We start from the raw sequence: 20,159 nt of genomic DNA on the forward strand, positions 1-20,159 counted from the left end.
AAGTGCTGTGACAGTTAGAAGATGCCTGTGTGAAGCTAATTTATTTGCAAGAATCCCCCACAAAGTCCCTCTGTTAAATAAAAGACATGTGCAGAAGAGGTTACAATTTGCCAAAGAACACATCAACTGGCCTAAAGAGAAATGGAGGAATATTTTGTGGACTGATGAGAGTAAAATTGTTCTTTTTGGGTCCAAGGGCCACAGACAGTTTGTGAGACGACCCCCAAACTCTGAATTCAAGCCACAGTTCACAGTGAAGACAGTGAAGCATGGTGGTGCAAGCATCATGATATGGGCATGTTTCTCCTACTATGGTGTTGGGCCTATATATCGCATACCAGGTGTCATGGATCAGCAGATGCTACTATTATTGTGAACACCCCCTTTTCTACTTTTTTTACTAATAGCCCAATTTCATAGCCTTAAGAGTGTCCATATCATGAATGCTTGGTGTTGTTGGATTTGTGAGAATCTACTGAATCTACTGGTACCTTGTTTCCCATGTAACAATAAGAAATATACTCAAAACCTGGATTAATCTTTTTAGTCACATAGCACTACTATTATTCTGAACACTACTGTAACTCTGGACGCTGTCAAGTGAAGCAGATGAGCGTCTGCGACATCCCCTGGGTAGGATGCCAGTAACGCAGGTTACTTCCCTAACTTTTAAAGGTGGATACATTAAGACAATGTAAATGAAGTGTTGTGTCCAGGTACAGATAGCCTCAAGCACACAGCTGGAATGAAATCTAGATCTATATATGGAGTCAACTCCTGTACCACATAGCCACCTGCTATGCTGCTGTCATATTAATGTTAAATTTAATTTTGAATATTTTAGTCCTTTTTTAAAGATGTTTCTGGATTACATGATTTTTTTTCTCCTCTAATTTCAAAAATTTAAATGTTGGGTTTCTGACCTTGTCACTGAGATCCATGCTGGTGGCTGAGTAGGCAATCTGCGGGATGTTGAAAAGCTGGAGGAGATTTTGGACCTGGATGGCCACAGAGCTGGATCCTGGTCCAATCAGTCCCACAATGGGTTTCTTCCCCTGCAGCATCAAGCTCCCCGTCTCTGCAATGCACCGACTCTGAGAGTCCTCATCCTCACTGGACACCAGTGTATCCCGAATGAATTCAATGCTCTGCTCCAGGGCCACTGCAGAGTGCCAGCAGGAATCCCTGCACAGAATGATTGAGCAGTCTTGCAGGAAAGTAATAGTCAAAGGTCAAGAGGAGCAAACCTAATCAGTAAGTGTTTGTCCATGGTCTTCCTCCACCACGTAGCAGGTCTTAGGGCCCTGTCCCACTGGCGTTTAGGAGGATTTGCGTATGGATTGCGCACAAAATTGGCCCATATTTGCCAAAGATCCGCAATATCTGTGTAACATGCCTGTATGAGTTGGCTGTCATCCGAACACGCCCGTGATCATCCGCAGAGGCACGCATGTCCATAGCCAGGATTTTTGAGTAGCTCAAAAATCTGGATGCGGATTACATCCGCCTTACATACTCAATTCATACACAATACATACTCACTCTATGCGCTGTACAACCCTGGCAAAAATTATGGAATCACCGGCCTCGGAGGATGTTCATTCAGTTGTTTAATTTTGTAGAAAAAAGCAGATCACAGACATGACACAAAACTAAAGTCATTTCAAATGGCAACTTTCTGGCTTTAAGAAACACTATATGAAATCAAGAAAAAAAATTGTGGCAGTCAGTAACGGTTACTTTTTAGACCAAGCAGAGGGAAAAAAATATGGACTCACTCAATTCTGAGGAATAAATTATGGAATCACCCTGTAAATTTTCATCCCCAAAACTAACACCTGCATCAAATCAGATCTGCTTGTTGGTCTGCATCTAAAAAGGAGTGATCATACCTTGGAGAGCTGTTGCACCAAGTGGACTGACATGAATCATGGCTCCAACACGAGAGATGTCAATTGAAACAAAGGAGAGGATTATCAAACTCTTAAAAGAGGGCAAATCATCACGCAATGTTGCAAAAGATGTTGGTTGTTCACGGTCAACTGTGTCAAAACTCTGGACCAAATACAAACAACATGGGAAGGTTGTTAAAGGCAAACATACTGGTAGACCAAGGAAGACATCAAAGCATCAAGACAGAAAACTTAAAGCAATATGTCTCAAAAATCGAAAATGCACAATAAAACAAATGAGGAACGAATGGGAGGAAACTGGAGTCAATGTCTGTGACCGAACTGTAAGAAACCGCCTAAAGGAAATGGGATTTACATACAGAAAAGCTAAACAAAACACCTAAACAGAAAAAACAAGGTTACAATGGGCTAAGGAAAAGCAATCGTGGACTGTGGATGACTGGATGAAAGTCATATTCAGTGATGAATCTCAAATCTGCATTGGGCAAGGTGATGATGCTGGAACCTTTGTTTGGTGCCGTTCCAATGAGATTTATAAAGATGACTGCCTGAAGAGAACATGCAAAATTTCCACAGTCATTGATGATATGGGGCTGCATGTCAGGTAAAGGCACTGGGGAGATGGCTGTCATTACATCATCAGTAAATGCACAAGTTTACGTTGATATTTTGGACACTTTTCTTATCCCATCAATTGAAAGGATGTTTGGGATGATGAAATCATTTTTCAAGATGATAATGCATCTTGCCATAGAGCAAAAACTGTGAAAACATTCCTTGCAAAAAGACACATAGGGTCAATGTCATGGCCTGCAAATAGTCCGGATCTTAATCCAATTGAAAATCTTTGGTGGAAGTTGAAGAAAATGGTCCATGACAAGGCTCCAACCTGCAAAGCTGATCTGGCAACAGCAATCAGAGAAAGTTGGAGCCAGAGGTGGTGCAACAAAATACTAGTGATGTGTTGGAGCGTTCATGATTTTCATGATTCCATAATTTTTTCCTCAGAATTGAGTGATTCCATATTTTTTTCCCTCTGCTTGGTCTAAAAAAGTAACCGTTACTGACTGCCACAATTTTTTTTTCCTGATTTCTTATAGTGTTTCTTAAAGCCAGAAAGTTGCCATTTGAAATGACTTTAGTTTTATGTCATGTCTGTGATCTTCTTTTTTTCTACAAAATTAAACAACTGAATGAACATCCTCTGAGGCCGGTGATTCCATAATTTTTGCCAGGGGTTGTATATCTGCCATTAACCGCTGATATCTGCAACTGACAGGGATTTGCGGCTTGACAGCAGACTGGGACAGTGTGAAAAACAGATATATATCGTGCCCATCATGTCCACATCACAAACTAAAATATGTTGTAGCGAATGTATACAAATTGGCCACGAATAAAGCATTTTTATTACCTCTGCTTTGCAGCTGATTTGCGGACAATCTGTGAATGCATAACAAACACGTCACGTAAACCCAAAGTACTATGTGGCAGAAAGCGACATACCTGTCAGTCAGTGCCGGTCCGGCTGTGTAAATCCACAAAGACATAGCTGCTGCAATCGCGTCTCCTCCAGGTCTTTTATTTAACACCAACAAACGGAAGAGTTGCTGTTTAGCCACAACTCACGCTGAAGTCTGTTTTCTGTGACACTCTCAAAAAAAAAACACCGTCTCACACCCCGAGCGGCTACCCCCCCCCCCCAAACTCATGAACAGTTAACCCTCGCATGACAACATGAACATTAACTCTGATCAACTTGTCCAAGTCCAGCAAATGCTCCAGAGACTGTATTGTTGGTGTGAATAGTGACGCCAAAAGGCCCGAGTGAGCTTCTTTTATGACCGCAATGCAGATGCTGTGCACGCGCAACACGTGCCCGATGCATTCATAATACACCCGTAATACTGCCGTGATAATCTCAGTGTGTCCGATCAGTTTCCTCACTACATGCATTATATAACCGTGATTGTTCATCATATATTCGCTGCACATTATTAATATACCCGTAATTCATATTGGGACATTTGTCATTTTTGACCATTTTTGTTGCGGACGACAACGAACGCCCGCAATTTGTATACTTAATTCATGCGCAATTAATCCTCTCCCCAGTGGGACAGGGCCCTTAGGTCTAGAATTGATTAGTTAAGACAATGTTTCTGGCCTCCTTTTTTTTGTACACTCAACAAAAATATAAACGCAACACTTTTGGTTTTGCTTGTTGTGGCTGGCGTGCCTGGCTGGCTTTTGTTGGTCTTCTGTTTCTGTCTTTTGGTTTTCCTTCCAGGTGGTGCACATTTGGGACTGAGTGGCTGTGTGGCTGAGTTATCAGGACCTCACTCTGATCACCTGCGGCTCGTCAGGACTCACAGCTGTGGTGCATCTACATGGATTGGAACATGGTGGCATTTATGTCTGGAGTACACAGTGTGTATTTGCCAGAGACTCGACCTTGTGACCAGACGGGTGAGATCGTCGTCTTGAGAGCCATCTCATCATCAGTGGATGCAGAGAACGTCCAGGTTTGATGCATGGTCTGTGAAAGAGGAGAGGGTGAGGTCTCACGCTCGTCAGCACACTTCCTGAGGTACGTTGGTAACTGAGTCACATTACCGTTAAGCTCTTAAGTTGGAACAGGTGTGTTCCATTTGTTGAGCTTAACGGTATACGTCACTTATTAGTTTAGTGTTGGTTCATTTTTTGTGGGTGTTTGAGTTGGTTTTTGTGTGGGATTTTTTTTTACACTATTTAGTGTTCTGGGGTCGTGACCCTGCAGTCTTTTTGGAGCAAAAAAAAAGACCCAAGCAACTTTATGTTGGTCTGTTAGTCTTTCTTTTTATTTCTTTTAGTTTCACCTCCCAGGGTTTGATGGGACGGTCCCCTGGGGGGTGATGGGGGGGTAATTGGGTTTGTTTTTTCTTTTTTCTTTTTTTTTTTGTTTTTTTTGTTATGCCCTCTCTTCTCCTCTGACTCCAGCCGTGTGAGCCGTACGTGTCGGCGTTGCTGGAGTGGTGCAGTGTCGTTATGCTGGGCGTTTCCCAGGTAACCTCTGCACCTGGGGGGGGGGGGGTTCGGGGTGTTGTTGTTTTGTTTTTTTTTGTTTGTTGATTCCCTGTTCCACCTCCGGCTTCAGCGCGCCTTTGTGCCGTCTGCCATCGGCGTGGCTGAGGTTTGGGGCAGTGGGATATACCCGCAGCTGGTGGCTGGTTTGGAAGTCGGAGGAGTGGCGCCGTTTTGTGCCGTCTGCCATAACCGTTGTCCACTCCTCCCGGTTGGCTTCTGGGGTATAGTCACGGTTGGTGACGCTGGACGTGCTTCCAGTTTCCACTGCGCCAAGGGGGTGGGGTTGGGGTTGTTGTGTTTGTATGTTTTTTTTTCTTTCCTTTTGTTTTTCCCCCCAGTTTCCGCCCTCAGGGTGTGACTGTGGTGTCCTCTGGGGGGGAAAGGGCTGTGGGTCCATCTAGCCATAGACGGCCGGGGCTGGGTCCATTGGTCATGAGGGGAGGCGTCTCCTGGGGTTGATGGAACGGTCCTCTGGGAGGCGCTGGGAGTCCCTGTGGGTGACTTTGGATCCCAGAGGGACCTCGGCTGTGGTTATTACTCCTGGAGCTGGCGGGACGTCCTCTGGGGGGTGTTGGTCCCTACATGTCGTCGGGGGGGGGGGGGGGTTGGCGTTTTTGTTTGTAAGCTTAAGTTTGGGTTGTTTTTCTTTTCTCCTCTTCCCGGGGTTTGATGGGACGGTCCTCTGGGGAGGGGGGGGTGGTTTGGTTTTGTGTTTGTCTTTTTTGTTTTATGACTACTCAGACTGTGAACATGGTTGGACAAAGGCTGACCGCACAGGTTTAAGAACTCCTGGCCACACCTGTGCTAATTGACAGACGGAAACAAAGGCAAAGATGCAGCCAGAGGAGAAGACATCAACCGTTCTGTTAAATGAAGATTCTGTTGGAAGATGTATGCAGATACGGTTTCCAGCCATGGTCCCTGGAGGGGGGTGTTTCTCCTGGGCCAGATTTGTGTGGTCGCCGGGAGGCTTCCCGTGAGGGTGGGGTGCTGTTGTGGCTGGCATGCCTGGCTGGCTTTTGTTGGTCTTCTGTTTCTGTCTTTTGGTTTTCCTTCCAGGTGGTGCGCATTTGAGACTGAGTGGCTGAGTTATCAGGACCTCACCCTGATCACCTGCGGCTCATCAGGACTCACAGCTGTGGTGCATCTACATGGATTGGAACATGGTGGCATTTATGTCTGGAGTACACAGTGTGTATTTGCCAGAGACTCGACCTTGTGACCAGACGGGTGAGATCGTCGTCTTGAGAGCCATCTCATCATCAGTGGATGGAGAGAACGTCCAGGTTTGATGCATGGTCTGTGAAAGAGGAGAGGGTGAGGTCTCACGCTCGTCAGCACACTTCCTGAGGTACGTCAGGTTTTGTGACTAACATTTGTACAGTCAGTAAATGTGGTGTCCCTCACACCTTATTATATTGAGCTGTTATGTTAGTCGTTTTAATCAGCTTCCACTGCAGTGAGTTTGTGAACAGGGTGTTCCATGCCTGCAGGGTGGGAAGCTGATTAGTAATTAAGCCAGGAAGTGTTTGCTGTTTGTACACCTTTGAGCGGTCTCTCTGTGTGTGGAGTGTGGACTCACATGATGATTTCTTCATTCACAGACTCGGTTTGTCGCGGCCACCTGGGGGGTGTCGGCGGGGTCCTTGGGTCCGAACTGGTTCTGACTCCGGACCGTTAGTGCTGCTGGGAGCGCACCGTAATCCACCACGCCAGACCGCGCACTCTTGTTATATTATCACATCACTGTTATGTTTATTAAACTCTGTTATCCTTTGTACCGTGCTCTGCTTATTTTATACTGGGTCCTTCAAAAGCTGGTCGGTTCTCCGGGCTGCGTCCGACACATAACATTGCTCCCATTTTGTATGAGATAAACTCAAAGACCTAAAACTTTTTCCACATACACAACATCATCATTTCCCTCAAATATTATTCACAAACCAGTCTAAATCTGTGATAGTGAGCACTTCTCCTTTGCTGAGATAATCCATCCCACCTCACAGGTGTGCCATATCAAGATGCTGATTAGACACCATGATTAGTGCACAGGTGTGCCTTAGACTGTCCATAATAAAAGGCAAGATTTGAGGGAGCGTGCAATTGGCATGCTGACAGCAGAAATATCAACCAGAGCTGTTGCTCGTGTATTGAATGTTCATTTCTCTACCACAAGCCGTCTCCAAAGGCGTTTCAGAGAATTTGGCAGTACATCCAACCAGCCTCACAACCGCAGACCACGTGTAACCACACCAGCCCAGGACCTCCACATCCGGCATGTTCACCTCCAAGATCGTCTGAGACCAGCCACTCGGACAGCTGCTGAAACAATCGGTTTGCATAACCAAAGAATTTCTACACAAACTGTCAGAAACTGTCTCAGGGAAGCTCATCTGCATGCTCGTTGTCCTCATCGGGGTCTCGACCTGACTCCAGTTCATCGTCGTAACCGACTTGAGTGGGCAAATGCTCACATTCGCTGGCGTTTGGCACGTTGGAGAGGTGTTCTCTTCACGGATGAATCCCGGTTCACACTGTCCAGGGCAGATGGCAGACAGCGTGTGTGGCGTCGTGTGGGTGAGCGGTTTTCTGATGTCAATGTTGTGGATCGAGTGGCCCATGGTGGCGGTGGGGTTATGGTATGGGCAGGCGTCTGTTATGGACGAAGAACACAGGTGCATTTTATTGATGGCATTTTGAATGCACAGAGATACCGTGACGTGATCCTGAGGCCCATTGTTGTGCCATACATCCAAGAACATCACCTCATGTTGCAGCAGGATAATGCACGGCCCCATGTTGCAAGGATCTGTACACAATTCTTGGAAGCTGAAAATGCCCCAGTTCTTGCATGGCCGGCATACTCACCGGACATGTCACCCATTTAGCATGTTTGGGATGCTCTGGACCGGCGTATACGACAGCGTGTACCAGTTCCTGCCAATATCCAGCAACTTCGCACAGCCATTGAAGAGGAGTGGACCAACATTCCACAGGCCACAATTGACAACCTGATCAACTCTATGTGAAGGAGATGTGTTGCACTGCATGAGGCAAATGGTGGTCACACAAGATACTGACTGGTATCCCCCCCCCCCCCCCCCCCCCATTAAAACAAAACTGCACCTTTCAGAGTGGCCTTTTATTGTGGACAGTCTAAGGCACACCTGTGCACTAATCATGGTGTCTAATCAGCATCTTGGTATGGCACACCTGTGAGGTGGGATGGATTATCTCAGCAAAGGAGAAGTGCTCACTATCACAGATTTAGACTGGTTTGTGAACAATATTTGAGGGAAATGGTGATATTGTGTATGTGGAAAAAGTTTTAGATCTTTGAGTTGATCTCATACAAAATGGGAGCAAAACCAAAAGTGTTGCGTTTATATTTTTGTTGAGTGTAGGTCAAGCTACTCTGTGTGCCTCATGAGTGTGTCCGTCTTATGTGTCTGTCTCCTTGTGGAGCCTGATTTCTTCCTGTCAGCAGCAGTACGCAGCCAGGACTCCCACAGTCACCACATCAGTATGACAAGTCTCAGTCTTTCCTCACCTGCTCCCTGCTTATATTGTCTTGTTTAGCTCCAAACCATACCATGCTGAATGTGTCCAATAAGGTTGTGTTGCACATTCCAAATGTCTCTTTTACAGCAGACTGGCTGAGAGGATGTTTATGAGAAGCTTTGAGAAGCTTATGTTTTTTTAATAGAATAGGCAGAAACAAGATCTTATTTAATTAGTTATTGTTTTTAATAGAAAGAGGTGTTTTAAGCCTTGGCTGAGTACTACATTCTAATAAATTCCCTTCAAGTTAATCTATTATTTTATTATTGTACAGTGTTTTGTTTTGTTTTTTTTAACCAAGGCCATCAAAATATGGCCATCAGGTATTGCAAAGACTTTGCGTCTGTCCGTCTGTCTGTCTGTGCTCTGCACAAGTCCAGGGTCTTCAAATTCACAGGGAACATTTTTGGAACACAGACCTTGGACAAGATCAAAGATGGTTAACCTTGACATATTTTGAAAGGATAAGAAGTCACATTCTGTTTCCCGTTTTTATGCTATGAATCATGCAAATATGTGGGTTTTTTTTGGGGGGGGGGGGGGGGGGGGAGAGACAGCCAATCAGAGTTGAGCAGCACTGTGACGTCACTAGCTGGTCTTTCTGGCACTCCAAAACCGCTTTGTTTCTGGCTAAATTTAACATGTTTCTCATATATTATATAAGGCTAGTGAGAAATAAACACCTCTAAAACTGAAAACGCTGTTTTTGTAACCTGATAACAGCTCTGAAGTGATTTACAAGACATTTTGTGGACGTTAGCCTATAGTGGTGTCTCTGGCTGGTTTAGCTAGTTGCTAACTCTGCTTTGTTTGTGTGTAAATATAACCTCTTTCTCATATATTATGTAAAAGCTTGCAACAAATAAACACTTCTAAAACTGAAAATGCTGTTTTTTTTGTAACCTGATAACACCTCTGGAGTGATTTACAAGACATTTCGCTGACGTTACCCTAGTGATGTCTCTGGCTGGTCTAGCTAGCTGCTAACTCCGCTTTGTTTGTGTGTAAATATAATCTCTTTTTCATATATTATGTAAAAGGTAGCAACAAATAAATACTTCTAAAACTGAAAATGCTGTTTTTTTGTAACCTGATAAGAGCTCTGGAGTGATTTACAAGACATTTCATGGACGTTACCCTAGTGACGTCTCTGGCTGGTCTAGCTAACCGCAAACCCCGCTTTGTTTGTGTGTAAATATAACCTCTTTCTCATATATTATTAAAAGGTAGCAACAAATAAATACTTCTAAAACTGAAAATGTTTTTTTTTTTTGTAACCTGATAACACCTCTGGAGTGATTTGCAAGACATTTCACAGATGTCAGCATGCATGCACATTTCTGTAAATACCAGAAACTGCATTTCACTTCTCAAATATCAGTGTGTTCGTTTGCTATATGATACATTTAACTGAAATTTCTGATCCAGACAATCAATGAGTTATAAAGGAAAATCATGAAAATTATCTGGGGTGCCCAAATTTTGCATACAACTGTATCACGTGAGAAAATAGAGGGGCTTGATTGAACATGTTCAAATTGTACATAACACAATAGGATTTTAATAATTAATGTAAATAACAATGCATGTATAATTAATTTTTTATATATATATATATATATATATATATATATATATATATATATATATATATATATTTATATATACAAGGTCTATTAGAAAAGTGTCTGACCTTATTATTGTTTTCAAAAACCATATGGATTTGAATCACCTGTGATTACATCAGACATGCTTGAACCCTTGTGGGCATGCGAGAGTTTTTTCACACCTGTCAGTTACGTCATTCGCCTGTGGGCAGTCTTTGAGTGAGGAGTCGCCCACCCTCTCGTCGATTTTTTCATTGTTTAGGAATGGCTCAGAAACTGCTGCTTTGTTTGATCAAAATTTTTTCAAAACTGTAAGGCACAACTGAGTGGACACCATTCGATAAATTCAGCTGGTTTTCGGTAAAAATTTTAACGGCTGATGAGAGATTTTGGTCTGGTAGTGTCGCCGTAAGGACGGCCCACAGTGCCTGATGGCGATCTGCGCTCTGAGGCGGCAGCGTCTCGCCGTTTCAAGTTGAAAACTTCCACATTTCAGGCTCTGTTGACCCAGGAAGTCGTCAGAGAACAGAGAACTTTCAGAAGAAGTCGGCATGAGGAGTTTATTCGGACATTCCATTGTTAACGGACATTTTGTAATGAAAGAACGTGCGGGCAGAGTCACATGTTGGGCCGGACCCGACCGCGGGGGGTCGCGACAGGAAAAACACCTCCGTTGGAAACCTTAACGGGCAAGTTGGAACATGCCCAAGCTGTTAAACAATTTCTCAGTTACTCACTTGTTGAAAGCCATCAAAAGCTGCCTGAATTTTACAAATGGTTTTCAACACGGAGGTGTTTTTCCTGTCGCGGCGCACACAGATTTGCCGAGTCGTCACGGAAACGACTCGGCGAATTTGCGCGCACGTCTTTTATTAAAAAATGTCCTTAAACAGTGGAATGTCCGCATAAAGTCCTCATGCCGGCCTCTTCTGAATCTTCTCTGTTCTCTCACAACGTCCTGGGTGAATTAAGCCTTAAATTAGGATGTTTTCAGGTCGAAACAGGCCGACGACGGCGCCTGGAAGCGCTGCACGACATCCCGCTCTGTGGGAAGTCCTTACACCGACAGAAACACCCCATAATCTCTCATCAGCCGTTAAACTTTTCACCGAAAACCAGCTTAATTTCTCGAATAGTGTCCACTCGGATATTCCTCACAGGTCCAGACAAAAATTTGATAAAGCAACGCGCGCCGTCTCAAGCAGCGTGTGAAACAAAGGAATTCAGCCGAGAGGGCGGGACCACATCTCACTCAAGGCCTGCCCACAGGAAAATGACATCACCGACACGCGTGAAAAAACTCACGCATGCGCACGAGGGTTCAAGCATGATTGGTGTAATCGCACGTCATTCAAATCCATATAGTTTTTGAAAAAATAAAAAGGTCGGTTTATTATCTAATAGACCTTGTATATATATATATATATATATATATATATATAGGTGATTCTTAGACTACGGGCACTTATGTCCTTTGATCATATTGTATGAAAAACAGAAAAAAGGGGAAATTTCACACTTTTATAGTTATCTTTACAATGAAAGTGTGTTAACAAATTTGTTCTAGTAGTCTATGATGACTTTTTCACCTTTTTTCAGCATCATTATATGCAAATATTGCCGTTTTGTGCTTGTCCCACACCCAGACTTTTGATCTTCAATGATAAAAATGAATGGTAAAGAAACGTTTTTTCTAATGTTTTAAAATATCTCTAAATAAAATATCAGTAAAATAATCAAAACATAATTGGGGTATTCAGTGTCACACAACTGTTGTGATTTTTTTAAACAAAATGTAGTTGTCCCACACTATTGCCGTAATTTCCACCTCAACACTGTAATGTCCCTAAACAGTTTGTATGAAAGATTGTTTGGGTAGTTTCTATGGAGATAAACAGTGACATCAGAGCACATGTATATAGCGCCAAATCACAACAAACAGTTGCCCCAAGGCGCTTTATATTGTAAGGCAATGGTGTGGTGGAAATTACATTTACAAGGCCAATAGTGCCCGTAGTTAAAGAATCACCCATATATATATACATATATATATGTATATATATAGTTTGCACTGAGATACCAATTAAACAACTGCAAATTATAAAGAAGACAATGTTCACATGGCTGAGGGTATTTTCTAACATTGCTTTATATTTTTTAAATGTGATTATTGCGTTGATGTGAAAAAAGAATGTACAGTTATTGACATTTCCTTCAGACCTCCTCTGTTTACTCATGTTTTAACGTTTAAATTTTTTTTTTAGATTTTGTTTGTTTTTTTGTTTTGTTTTGTGTTACAAGTATAGCAAAGACACTGCAAAATGGACTGGACATCTATTTACTTGCAGCATCGCACATGCACAAAGACTCACCACCCTCACAACTGAGTACATCCCTCTTACGTTCACAGTTGTTTGGACAGGATTACAAATGGTTGCCAGTATAATTAAAAACATTGACTGGAATAGGAATATGCTGAAGCGTTCTACCATCAAAACATTATCTTAAACATTCCAAAAACACTGCTCCCACAGTACAGTCCCAACAGGTCCAAATGAGCTCTTTAAATATTCTTCAATCAAAAGCAGTATAAAAAAGACTAAGGTTATACTCAGTTTACAATTCTGATCTCCAAGAAAGCTGTAAGTTGGTTTGTGTTTAGTTTCTGACCTGATCTCACACCCCAGGGTGATGTTGGGGAGAATCATGGGGTCAGCATTGATTCGATCCAGAGTGTGCATCATAGCTTCCACTCTCTGAATCCCATACTGCTCCCTCACCGCGCCACACTTTCTTTCATGGACCTGAACCAAATAAAACACAACATTAATAATACGTTCATATCTCAACCATGCACATTAAAAAAAACAAAACATGTATTGACCTTGTCAGCGGGCGGTTGGTGGTGGACAGAGAAGAGTGCTCCTATGATGATATCACCAGGGATATAAGCCAATACCCTTCTCTCATTAGCCTGGGCATTGACCCCAAACTTATCTTTCAGTCCAAGACAGCTCAGATCAGCTCCCAGGAGTACGCTCATGGCCAGCATCCTCACATATAATCCCAGCCGATTTTCCATTCTTGGGTTTCTTACACATCCAGCCATTCTTTTTCTCCTCAGACCTGAGATTTAGATGAATTTGTTGCTATCGGCATGATGCTTTCCAACAGCAAAGGTAACAGTTGGATTCCTATAGAAACAGAAAGAAAAGCACAAGCAATAAGTGCATGTAAGAGATTTCCTTTAACAATCAAGTCAGCAATTTGTTAATATTTTGAATCCGTCTGACCGTGATGCTGAAATAATATCGGCTGTACATCATACAATTTAAATATATAACAAATCAAGCAAAGCTACTCTTGGATTTAAAAATTAATTCTGTGTCTCATATACAATGAATAACAGTCAACTTCAGCCTACCTCTTTTGTGCCAGCTCGTGTTCAGATGTCATTCCTTCTTATTTTTCATGTTTGTATGAGCAGAGAAACAAGAAAAGCGCTGCAGGTTTGTGTTCAAGCTCAGTCTGGTGCCTGGTTACAGCAAACTGCAAATAACAGCAGATAATATAGCCTGTTACTGGAACATGTTTGACTTACTGACGCACTCACCTCCTCCTCCTCCTCCTCCTCCTCTTCTTCTGCCTCCTCCTCCAAGCAGTGAAACACGGAGCATCAACAGTGACTAAAGTTGCAACTCTGCAAAGGTCTGGGAGGCAATTTGAAAAATACCACAAGGGTAAAGTCGAAGAAGTAAACAAACAGACTGAATATATAAGGAGCACAGAGGAAGAAATAAGCCTTGCTAAATCATGCAGCATTTACCGACCATCCGGTGGTGGGACACTGCTTATTGTGAGGTGAGAAGGGTCATGGGGTCAAAACTGGTGGGTGAAGAGATGACGCAGAATATGAAATGTTCTTTTTTCCACTGGAACAACTGCAAATATCACCTTTTTGCTTGGGCCCTTTCAACTTGATGTATGTGTAGTAGAAATGAGTTACTAACTTTATATAGGTAACAAATAGCTATCAGTGGGGGAAAAAATCTACAAAGTCAAATGTATTCAAAGTTAGAAAGCTGAAATATTGCCATTAAGGTAAGCTGGATGGATGGATGGATGGATGGATGGATGGATGGATGGATGGATGGATGGATGGATGGATGGATGGATGGATGGATGGATGGATGGATGGATGGATGGATGGATGGATGGATACAAGAAAAACAATTTGATAACATCACTTTAAGACCAAATCACCGCAACCAAACCGTCAAATCTATACAATCAGGTTCCTAAGTACGAGGTGCATTCAAAAGGTATCAGACCGTATTTTATCCCACAGAAACAAATGAAGTGTGTGAGTTGTTGTTTGGTGGGACAGAGTAGGGAACTTTTTTGTGTACACGTGAATTTTTTTCCCTTCTGCAGAGCGCATCAGTCGCTAGCAGTCAGTCTTAAGCCAATTTCACATCGGGCCAATGTAGAGTTGCGTAATGCGGCGTACTGACTACGCCGTACTTATGTAGACCTACGTGGCAATATGCTGAGGAACACAAAAGGATCCACGAATTGGACACAAAAAAATTAAACGTTTAATTTTTTCGCAGATATTCGGCAAGCACTGCGTCCAGTGGTCTATGCAACACTCCGCTGCTGTATGCAAGTCTACGTAACACTGCGCTACTGTACACTATCCTATGCCACTGCAATTGCACACTAGCCTATGCCAGTCCAGCGAAAAATCCTTTTAGGATTTTTATCAGTACATACCTGCATTGGTAGATGTTATTCATCCCACTGAACTCTGCTGAACTTTGTTGTCAGTGAAGCATCAAAACCACAGAAGAAGAGGCAGGCCAAAACCACACAAGAAGAAGAAGAGGTGGGCCAAAGTTACCCTCCTCTGCGCAACATACGCAGCCACTCCAAAATAATAGATAAGCATCACAATGCAACTCTAAGCACGCCCGGTGTGAAATGGGGTTTAAAGTGAATACATGTACTGAGCACCCGTCAGATTCTTATTTGCTATAATATGATGGAATGACTTGAGCAAAGGTATTGCATCAAATTTTGCTAAAACCTTGGTGATACCCAAGCAGAACCCATTTGCAAGATTTGGCAAGTTTTTGGAGATGATGTCAAATAAAAGAGTGGTAAAACCGCTTCACAAATGTGCCCACAGCAGTTGAGAGCGAAGCATATTCCAGTAGGCCATCCACAAGTCAAAATGACCAAGTGATTGACAGAATAAGGACTTTGGTCATGGATGACCGTCATGTCACCATCCAAGAACGTGTGGACAAGGCAGGGCTAAGGTTCAGTACATTCCATTTTGATGGAAGATTTGGGCATGTGGAGAGTGTTAGTGAAATTCATACCAAGCTGCTAATGGTGGAGCAGAAGTAACTGCATCTGGAAGTCTCGCAGGACATGCTCGAATGCTCAAACAGTGACCCTGACTTCCTGAACACTGTTATCACTAGTGATGAGACATGGGTTTATAGGTATGACCTGGAAACCAAATTTCAGTCATTGCAATGGAACGATTCAACATCACCCAGGCCAAAGAAAGCAAGGCAGGTGCACAGCAACGTGAAAGTTATGTTAACCATTTTCTTTGACTCCTGTGGGGTGGTGCATCATGAGTACTCACCAGAAGGCCAAAATATTAATAAACAGTATTATCAGGAGGTCCTTTGTGATGCCGTGCACCACAAACCAGCAAATCTGTGGGTGGTGAAAAGTTGGCAGTTCCATCATGACAATGCACCCACCCATCCTGCTCAGCTGATTCAGGCTTTCCTGGCCAAATACAACACTCCTGTTATTCCTCAAGCTCCCTACTCTCCTGACATGGCTGCCTGTGATTTTTGGCTGTTCACCAAGATCAAAGCAACACTAAATGCGACTCTGTTTGAGTCGTGACAAGACATCATGCAGAATGCGCCGACCCAGCTGGATACCATTCCAACAGAGACCTTCCAGAAATCCTTCCAACAATGGCAGAACTGCTGGGAAAAGTGTGTGCAGTTCCAGTGAGACTACTTCAAAGGGGATTAGGATTTGAGTCCCCCAGGTGAGAAACTGTGTTTTTTGCAGACAAATGCTGGATATGTATTGAATGCACCTCATATTTCGTGATTCCACTTTTGTTATTTTGCCTCTGTACACCACCATGATGAAGTCAAGAGAAATGATGAAGATGTGCTTGCTGTGTCGATGTTCGACTTTAGTTCAAGTGGTATAACAAAAATATTGCCTTCAATATTTAGGAATTAGAACCATTTTTATACACAGTCCCTGTTTTCAGAGCCCAGAAGCAATTGGACAAACTGAAAAGAATGATTATTTTAATACAAATTATCTCCCTTATAGCCAGTTCAGTTCTCTTTTGACAAGTAAGTGGATGGGTACATGAAAATTTCCAAGTCACTAAATACGTCTTTAACTTCATTTCAATCAATTATTAAGAAATACAAACAGCATGGTAAATCTATCTGGAGTAGGCAGTTCTCATAAACTGAGTGACTACATGCGAAGAAGACTAGTGAGGGAAGCCACCAAGACAACAATGACAAGAGTTTCTCCTTCTCTGCAGAGAAGGAGAAACTGTGCACAGCATAATTTTTGTCTGGTGTTTCCTGAAAAAAAGACCTTGGATTTCAGTGACAGCTTGCCACAAAGCTTGTGGGAGACTCAATCAGATCTAGGCTTGAGTCTCCCACATGCCTAGATTTGAGCTGATTTCTTTCATTAAAATCCTTCCCTACTCCAGACTGCGGATGCATAGATTGGTAGATAGAGACAGACAGACAACTAACAATATTTTTCCCCCTCATATTTATTCTTCTTTTTCACATATTGTCTGGGAAATCAAAAGTCTAGGCCATGTTATTTTTAAAGCATTGCAATAATACATAAAGGTGCAACAGAGGTCATGTTGCCTTACACAATTTGGTTTTATTGAGGATACTCTACTTGGATCAGTTTGGAGACTGAAATATTGAAAAATGCATGTCTAAACTATTATAACACTGCTGTTTAAAAGTGTTTGATACAACAAATGGGATTCACTTTTCACATGTCCTTGATGTCAGTGTGACAAACATCAAAGATAAATAAATGAAAGTATGAGTTTAGCATTTTTTTATTTATCACAAATCAAAACTCATGGCCCAACATAATGCGAAGCAGTCATTTGAATATTTGTTTTACTAAAAAATGAGAACCTATATCACTATAAACAGTTTATGCCAACTTTCTTTTATTTATTTTTCTTTGAATACAGTAGAAAATCAAGCGTCTAAAATATTATTAACAATATCAGCATTGTGCATTGATACAAATACATTCTCAATATGCATGATTACTTTGTTTTGCCTTTGGGAGCCCAGTGTTTGCAAAAATGTGCAAAAATGTGCTCAAGAATACAAATGAGTTCAGTCTAATTCAATGGATCTAGTTACTTGGGGTTGTTTTTTTTTTGTTTGTTTTTTTTTGTAATAGTCCTGCTCAGAATCTAAAAATCATGATTTATTATTTTATGTGGGAAGGAATTAAAGTGGCAATGTGAAGGTCCATGAAGTAGTCTCACAGCCCCCCCTGGTGTCAGGCTATCGTCATTACAGAGACTTACAGATTTTTTTTTTTTTTTTTTTTTTTTATTATTATTATTATTTTATAAAATAAATATCTAAGATCAGCTGTGATGCGGCATTCTATCACCCAATGGACATTAGTGGGCATGTTGTTGAAGGGAACAAAGGTGATGAGGAAGTAATGGGTAGATATGGTACCAAAGACAGGAATGTGGAAGGGCAGATGGTAGTTGATTTTGCAAAAAGGATGGAAATGGCTGTGGTGAATACCTACTTTAACAAAAGGGAGGAGCACAGGGTGACATATAACAGTGAAAGAAGGTGCACACAGGTGGTCTATATTCTTTGTAGGAGATGCAAGCTAAAAGAAATAGGAGACTGTAAGGTGGTGGCAGGAGAAAGTGTAGCTAGACAGCATAGGATGGTGGTTTGCAGGATGACTTTAGAGGTGAAGAGGAAGAGAGTCAGAGCTTAGGATCAGCTGGTGGAAGCTGAAGATGGAAAACTGTTGTGTGAAATTCAGCGAGCAGGTGAGAGAGGCAGTGGATGGATGGGAAGCAAGTGTGGACAACTGGAAAAGTAGTACAGATGTGGTGAAGGAGACAACTAGGAAGGTACTAGGTGTGACATCTGGACAGTGAAAGGAAGACAAGGAGACTTGATGGTGGAACAAAGAGGTAAAGGAAAGTCTAAGGAGAAAGAAGTTGGAGAAAAAGAATTGAGATAGTCTGAGATATGAAGAAAGTAGACAGGAGTACAAGGAGATGTAGTGTGAGGCCAAAACAGAAGTGGCAAAGGCTAAGGAAAAGGCATATAATGAGCTGTACAAGAAGTTGGACAGTAGGTAAGGAGAAAATGACTTGTACCGATTGGATGCACAAAGGGACACAGCTGGAAAGGATCTGCAGCAGATTAGGGTGGTAAAAGATGCACATAGTAATCTGCTGACAAGTGAGGAGAGTGTGTTGAGAAGGTGGAGGGAATATTTTCAGAAGCTGATGAATGATGAAAATGAGAAAGAGAAAAGGCTGAATGATGTCAAGAGAGTAAATCAGGAAGTGCAAGAGATTAGTAAGGATGAAGTGAGGGCAACTATGAAGAAGATGAAGAGTGGAAAGTCAGTTGGTCCAGATGACATTCCAGTGGAGGCATAGAAATATAGGAGAGATGGCAGTGGTGTTTCTAACCAGATTGCTTAATAAAATCTTGGAAAGTGAGAGGACGCCTGAATAGTGGAGATGAAGTGGGCTGGTTCCTATTTTTAAGACCAAGGGTGATGTGTACAAGGATAGTTTGACAGTGGTGAGATGCGCAGTAGGAATGACAGATTCATTCAAGGTAGAGGTGGGATTACACCAAGGATTAGATCTGAGTCCTTTCTTGTTCGCAGTGGTGATGGACAAGTTGACAGATGAGATCAGACAGGAATCTCCATGGACTATGATGTTTGCAGATGACATTGTGATCTGTAGTGATAGTAGAGAGCAAGTTGAGTCTACCCTGGAGATGTGGACATACACTCTGGAGATAAGGGGAATGAAAGCCAGTAGGAGCAAGATTGAGTATGTGTGTGAATGAGAGGGAGCCTAGTGGAAAAGTGCAGTTACAAGGAGTAGAGGTAGTGAAAGTAGATGAGCCAACTGGAGAGTGTGGTAGATAGGTGAAGAAGAGAGTGCCGGCAGGGTGGAGACAGGTGGCAGGAGTGATTTGTGACCAAAGAATATCTGCAAGAGTGAAGGGAAATGTTTACAAGACAGTAGTGAGACCAGCTATGTTGTACGGTTTAGAGACGGTGGCACTAACAAAAAGACAGGAGGCAAAGTTGGAGGTGGCAGAGCTGAAGATGTTGCGATTCTCTTTGGGAGCAACAGGAATGGACAGGATTTTATCCAGGCAAATCCTGCCTTACTCCAGGATCTTTTGCATATAGGCACCACCCCCAGAGTATAATAGGCTGAAGCAGCAGGAATACATGCCTCTGTCACTGCAGGGGGAGGGAGATCATCCTCAGCCTTTTCTTCTCCTTCCTTTCCCCCTCCTCAACGTGTTGCTCCGTCTCCACCACAGGACTCCCCTCTGCTTCTGAACCAGACCTCTTGGTAAGTCCTTGCCGCTGCCAATTTTCTTTTAGGAGGCATACTGGAGCTTCTCTGCAAAAATATCTGGAGCTGGCCGTGAGTGCATGCAGCGCGCTAGCTTTTTTATACTGACCGCCGCCTATAGACCGTTTGGAACGGCGTTTTAACCGGGAGGTGGCGTTTAGAATGGCGTACTGTCCACTAGCGCTGCCGTTTTGTCTGCCTCTGTCGCCGGTTAAAACGCCGTTGAGGACGCCGATGTGGGCTCTATCGCCGTTTTACACGCCATTGGTTAGGGTTACAACGCCGGCCGCCAATTACGGTGGT

At 42.7% G+C, this 20,159-nt stretch overlaps 1 protein-coding gene and 1 long non-coding RNA gene across 2 annotated transcripts in view; one reads left to right on the top strand and one right to left on the bottom strand.

Moving 5' to 3' along the window:
- grm5a (glutamate receptor, metabotropic 5a) overlaps positions 1-13,762 on the bottom strand; it is a 101,859-nt gene extending 88,097 nt beyond the window's left edge. Inside the window, exons 1-4 of the mRNA XM_034178329.1 lie at positions 13,572-13,762; positions 13,032-13,341; positions 12,818-12,951; positions 924-1,185 (exon numbers count right to left, since the gene is read on the bottom strand). Of these exons, the coding sequence (XP_034034220.1) occupies positions 924-1,185; positions 12,818-12,951; positions 13,032-13,256 (621 nt within the window). The 5' untranslated portion in view covers positions 13,257-13,341; positions 13,572-13,762. The remainder of the gene's footprint in view (positions 1-923; positions 1,186-12,817; positions 12,952-13,031; positions 13,342-13,571) is intronic.
- Positions 3,762-18,904, top strand: LOC117517338. Its single transcript, XR_004562706.1, has 3 exons — positions 3,762-3,773; positions 14,638-14,643; positions 18,714-18,904. It is a non-coding gene; the product is annotated as an uncharacterized LOC117517338 (long non-coding RNA).
- The last annotated feature ends 1,255 nt before the right edge of the window (positions 18,905-20,159 follow it).

Source organism: Thalassophryne amazonica, chromosome 9 (genome assembly GCF_902500255.1).
Source record: "Thalassophryne amazonica chromosome 9, fThaAma1.1, whole genome shotgun sequence".
Taxonomy (NCBI): domain Eukaryota; kingdom Metazoa; phylum Chordata; class Actinopteri; order Batrachoidiformes; family Batrachoididae; genus Thalassophryne; species Thalassophryne amazonica.